The sequence below is a fragment of the Vulpes lagopus genome, chromosome 2, assembly GCF_018345385.1.
Source record: "Vulpes lagopus strain Blue_001 chromosome 2, ASM1834538v1, whole genome shotgun sequence".
NCBI classification, from domain to species: domain Eukaryota; kingdom Metazoa; phylum Chordata; class Mammalia; order Carnivora; family Canidae; genus Vulpes; species Vulpes lagopus.
This window is the reverse complement of record NC_054825.1, coordinates 111,411,021-111,417,184: the sequence shown is the minus strand read 5'-3', so window position 1 is coordinate 111,417,184 and position 6,164 is coordinate 111,411,021. Positions and strand designations below refer to the sequence as shown.

General features: G+C 43.4%; 1 protein-coding gene across 1 annotated transcript; it reads right to left on the bottom strand.

Moving 5' to 3' along the window:
• Window positions 1-2,075: 2,075 nt before the first annotated feature.
• On the bottom strand, window positions 2,076-2,561 carry LOC121481999 (ATP synthase subunit d, mitochondrial-like). Its single transcript, XM_041739734.1, has one exon. It carries the CDS (start codon window positions 2,559-2,561, stop codon window positions 2,076-2,078), a length of 486 nt encoding a protein of 161 aa, XP_041595668.1.
• Window positions 2,562-6,164: the final 3,603 nt, after the last annotated feature.

Genomic DNA, 6,164 nt, shown 5'->3' with positions numbered 1-6,164 from the left:
GTGGAAAGGCTTGCTGGACATCACTGCTTGCACGCAGGGGATTGCGGAGCAGCCTGGCCTGCCCCGGCGCACGGAGTGCTGAAACTCAAGCATGTGAGTCAGTGTTCTCCAAAGTAGGGTGCTCAAGGATGCCCTTTCAGGGGAGGAAGAAAGCTTCTGTTCACATTCTTTTTTCTAAAAACAAGAAAGGGGGGATCCTTGGGTGGCTCAGTGGTTTAGTGCCTGCGTTTCGTCCATGGCATGATCCTGGAGTCCCAGGATCAAGTCCCACATCGGGCTCCCTGCATGGAGCCTGCTTCTCAGACTCTCTCTCTCTCTGTCTCTCATGAATAAATAAATAAAATCTTAAAAAAAAAAAAAAACAAAAATAAAAAATAAAAACAAGAAAGGTGGTAAGTGTCCCTGGTATTTAATATGCAGGCGGACCCTGGTGGCCTCTCTGCCCTGGGTGTCTTCAGTCACAGGGTGGCAAGGCAGGGCCAGGATTTGTGGGGCCTGGAGCTCATGCACTTTCCAGAACAAAAAGTGGTATGTGGGGGATTCTTTAGCAAAACACCTCCTACTGTAAGCATGCTCTCCTGAGACCACCCATGGGATGGACCGCACTCCTGTCACTCGCATCAGCTCCTTGGGACACACTGCAGTGCCCAGGCTTGGTTAAGTGGGCCCACAGATTGAGCTTTTGCACACGTTGGTGGTGGTCCAAATGCAGCGAAAAGCCACAGAAAATTGCAGAAAGGACGGTCTTTGGGGTGCAAGATGAGCTCTTGGTAAGCTTTATGACAATCTGATCAGAGGCTAAGCCAGGAAAGAAGGTGGCAGAAACACAGCTGAAAATGCAGATTCATATCCCAGTCCCCCAGGCAGGCAAATATCCCCTCAGGGCACACTGGACTTTTGGGGACACTGGCTAATGATCCCATGAGGCCTTTGTGACTTAGCAAGATATTTAAGAGAAAACATTGGGAACTTTTTCTTTTTTAAAGATTTTATTTATTTAGTCATGAGACACACACACACACACACACACACAGAGAGAGAGAGAGAGAGAGAAGAGAGAGGCAGAGACACAGGCAGAGAGAGAAGCAGGCTCCATGCAGAGAGTCTGATGCGAGACTCGATCCCGGACCCCAGGATCACGACCTGAGCCAAAGGCAGACGCTCACCCAGGCATCCCCAACAGAAACTTTCTAATCAACTGCTGTGGTCCCCCATGATGTTTGAAATCATGTGCTCTGGTGTAGGACACTTCACGACTTTTTACTGACACTTGGTTGAGGATCATTGAGAAGACTCTTCCTGAAGCTTTGTCCTTGGAGAAGGATGAAAAAGTCTTATATCATTTGTGAAAACTTTGTCCTTTGAGATAAAAATAGCAGAAAGAATACACAGAAAACAGTGGGGTGGCCCAGGAGAATGTGTGCCCGGAGCATGTGCTGTTGGGTGACACGCAGGAAACCCCTGCTGAAGACCCTAGGAAACAAGCATTCCAGCAAATTCCATTGTGAGAGGTTTGCTTTATGTTTCATAAGAAGCCAGCCCTTCTACAGGATTTCAGTTCATGCCTCCACCAGCATCTCTTTCTATGATGAAATCTGCCTTTTCCTGAGGTTGGTCATCAGTCTGGATGCATGGGTCTGTATAAGCTATTGGAGTTGCTGGAGCATTGAAATACTTCTGCGCAGGTGGGCAAGCATCCCTGCCCCGAGGGAGCCACCCCTAGGACCACACATGGGGCTGGAACCCACAACCTGGAGGTCAAGAGTCACATGTTCTACAGACTGAGTTATCAGGCATCCTCAGGAAGTTCCCTTCCATTCCAGGTTGCTGAGAGTTTCTGTCATGAATCAGTGTTGGATTTTGGTGAATGATTTTTTGCATCTATTTCATCTATTGATCTGATGGATTGCATTAATTGATTTGTGAATGTAGAACCAGCCTTGCACACCTGGGATACACCCCACCTGGTTATGAGTGTATATTTTCTTTTTTTTTTCTTTTTTTTTCTCCATATCATTATTTTTAATGTCCAATGTTTATAATATGAGGGCCGGGGCTTTCTCCTCAACTCAAGTTTATAAATTTTCAGTTAGCTTGTGAGGCCAATAGGGATACTTCTTCTTGTCTAATTTGGTTTCTGGGAAGACTTCATTCAGGTCCTCAATGGTCATCTGATCAAATGGAATTATGTTCTTCATCTTCTCCAGCTCTTTTTCATATTCTTCAGTCCTGGCCTTTGAGAGGGACAAAAACACAGCACAGCTTTTCACATCTTCTTTTTCCTCAGCATCCACCTGGACAGTGTATTTATCCTCTGGCACAGGAAACTTCAGGGCATTAAACTTCTTCTCAAAGTCACCTAGCAAGCCAGCCTTTGCCACATTGGCCTTGTAGTAAGCCCAGTCGATAGCAGGTGGTTTCTCAGGAAGAGTAGCCAACCTGGAGGTAAGCATCTCATTCCAGGATTTCAGGGAGTTGGCAATGGCCTTCTGGTTTCGGGGTATGATCTCCCCAAAAGCTACCCAGTCAATGGTTTTTAGAGCAAGTTTTTGCCCAGCCATCTTGAGATCCTTCACCAACCCCAGCTGCCCCGAGTGTATATTTTCTTGAGAGAGCTTTTCTCCCTTACAGTTCGTTTGCTCTAGCACTTTTTGTGGAACAGGCTATCCCGCCTCCACTGAGTTGCTTTTGAGCCTTTGTCAAAATTCACTCGGCCATTTCTGCTAAGTCTTGAGGAAGTTCCTCTCTGTTCCGTTTGCTATTGAGACATTTTATATGACTGGGTATAGGATTCGGTCAAATGCTTTTTCTCCATTAGTTGATTTCTCAGCCTACTGCTAAGGTAGTTTACACCGACTACTTTTTGAATATTGAACCAGTTCTGCATATCCGGAAGTTCTACTTGGCCTTTCTGTAGATTACCTCACCATTTGTAGAATTTTGATGTACTCACAATGTTTTTGCTCATTTTGTATTGTTTTCTGCATGGTTGTTCTAGATATTACAGTATAGAAGTGACTTGCCACCAACTGCTCGTGTCAGTCTTACTGCTTGAGTGACTCTTTGAATGTTTACTTCCATTTAGGTCCATTTACCCTTTCTTCTTTTATTTTATTTTATAATATTTTATTTTATTTTTTTTATTTATTCATGAGAGACACAGAGAGATAGAGGCAGAGACAGAGGCAGAGGGAGAAGCAGGCTCCATGCAGGGAGCCCGACTTGGGACTCGATCCCGGGTCTCCAGGATCACACCCTGGGCTGAAGGTGGCGCTAAATCGCTGAGCCACCTGGGCTGCCCCCTTTCCTCTTTTAAAAAAAAATTATATTACCTCGGCACACCCTGAGCACTGCGTCAAGTGGGCATTATAATGTTCATTATAATGAAATCTGATTTGAGAGACTCATGAGAATGGTACAGGTACAGATGAAATAGGTATTTATTTCACTCCTAAGTTTTTCCCAGTGTATTATTAGTCAGCTCAGGCTGCCGGAGCAAAACACCACAGGCTGGGAGATTAAACCACAGGGATGTATCTCTCACAGCTCTGGAGGCTGCAAGTCAGGCATCAAGGATTCCCCCCCCCCCCCCCCCCCCCCCCCGGGAGTTCCCGGTGAGGCTCTCCTCCTGGCCTGCAGACTGCTGCCTTTGCCTGCGTGTCCCATGCCCATCCCCCCAACCAGTGTCCTCACAGAGCCTGTCCTCTGTGGGAGGCCACCTCCCTGGTGTACCTTCCTCTCCTTATAAGGACACCAGTCCTATTGGATTAGGGCCCCACCCTTATGACTTCATTTAACCTTAATTACTTTTTAAAAGAGTTGACCCCCAAATATGTCACATTGAAGGTTAGGACTTCAACATGTGAATTTGAGGGGAATCACATTTTGGTTCATAACACTCTCAACTATTTTTTTCCCTTTCTTTTTAAAAATTAATTAATTAATTAATTATTCATGAGAGACACCGAGAGAGAGGTAGAGACATAGGCAGAGGGAGAAGCAGGCTCCATGCGGGTAGCTTGATGTGGGACTCGATCCCAGGACCCCAGGATCAGGACCTGAGCCAAAGGCAGACACTCAACCAGTGAGCCACCCAGGTGCCCCGATTTTTTCCCTTTCTGAAAACAGTATTGAACACCTAGAGAATTCACCTACCATCCTTGCACAGGGGCTAGGAGAATCTCTGTGTTGTTTTTTTTGCTGTGGGTAGTTGAGGTGATCATCCCAATAATCGTCTGAATACTTAAATAATTCTTCTTGATGGAGTCTGTTTCTCATCCCTAGAAATAGACCTTCTTAATCTTTATATTAAAGATTCACTCTCAAAGTTAACATCCCTGTATCTTAGTTGACTGAATCTCAATATAACCTTAAAACATAATTTTACCGGTGCAATATTGGAGCCATTGTAAAATCTGAATTTAGTTTGTAAATTAGAGACTAAGCATTATAGCAAAATTCAGTTCCTGAATTTGATCATTTTGCTAAGGTGATATAAGAACATAACCTCTTTTTTAAAAAAGATTTTATTTATTAATTTATTTGACAAAGAGAGAGAGAGAGAGCACAAGTAGAGGGAGTGGCAGAGGGAGAGGAAGAAGCAGACTCCCCACTGAGCAGGGAGCCCAGTGCAGCACTCAATCCCAGGATCCTGAGATCATGACCTGAGCTAAAGACAGATGCTTAACAGACTGAGCCACCGAGGTACCCCAGAGCATCACCTTTTTATTGGGGAAATATATGAAGAAATATTTAGAAGTAAAGGGCCATTGTATCTGTAACTTTCTCACAGATGATGAAGTGATAGTAATAATAGTATAATTGTATGTACATATATACATATGAAAACACGTATGTAAAGAGAGAGAAAAGGAGAGCAAGAACATGCATTTTCTGTGACATACAAGATGAAAAAAATGTTCACAATGGATACATGTAGTTGAAGGACACACAAGAGCTCATTATACTATTCCTGTAATTATATTTTCAAAATAAATACCCCCAACTTAACCTGGGGGTATTATATATTCCAAGATGGTAAAAATAGGATGAGTCCTATTTTTCTTCAGTATATACTGTTACTAGTAAAGACAGATGGAAAACAAAATGACAGTGCTAACTTGGACTAAGCAATACTCAGGATGTGTTTCCAAGTACAGAAAGCAGTTTCACAGAATTTGGTGTTTTTACTGATTCCCCTGGAAGAGCCAGTGATATTGTTTTAAGATGGAAGAAGCTGTGGGAAAAGTGTGCTCATCATAAGCCATCGATGAGCTTGTAACGACTTATAAACACATAGTTTGAGACAGAAACCAGAGGCAAATAGGCTTTCTGCGTCTGAAGATTGTAAGTAAATCAACTAGGCTGGAACGAATCAGGCCTATGGGATGGTACTCTGATTATAGCAGGTAGTGGAGTAAAACACTTGAGAGCAGGACGAGTGTTTGGGAATGGAGGTGATGGATTTAGCAGACCCTTCAGGGCAGCCAAAAGTCCCAAACAAGTTGAGAAAATGAAAACATGAGTGAAAGGAAAAGATCATAAGTGAACAAAGAGCTAGACTAGAAGTATTTGAGAACGTTAACCAACTCTGAGAAACAAATACTTCTAGAATAAAATGAGGAGATAAAATATTTGAAGGCCTTTTCTGCAGGTGTAACTCTCTTAGACGAGAATAGGAAAGAGTGATTCCTTAGCTGACTTGAATTGTTTGAGGCACACAGTCAGCCTTATGACTTGTAAAACACTACTTCAAACTTAAAAAAATCTAGCTAAACACATAAAACATGAACATATGTAAAATCTTCACCATAATTTCAAAACTGACCTGAGGCCATCACATACTAGCTTTCCAGCAACTGAAGCCTTTGGTTTGAGATGGTGGGCATCCAGCAGAGCACCACAGAGGGCAGAGGAGGAAAAATCTCCTTCCCTGCAGAGAGTGATCTGCTTTCTCACTAGCTCCTGCCTTGCTGAGGGAACAGGGAACCCCCATAAGAGACAGTGTGTGTTTCCAGGGCCTCAGTTGCACCTGAAAATATGGATGAAAAATACATTATTCTGAGACTGAGTAAACATGTTAAATCTAAGGAGTAAAAGCACAATTTGCAAAATTTTTGGTTAAACATGTGAAGTCAAAGAAATTTTGCTCTTGAAGCAAGCAG

Excerpts from the sequence above, each read along its gene's own strand:
- LOC121481999 (XM_041739734.1), bottom strand. The coding sequence starts at position 2,561 with ATGGCTGGGCAAAAACTTGCTCTAAAAACCATTGACTGGGTAGCTTTT.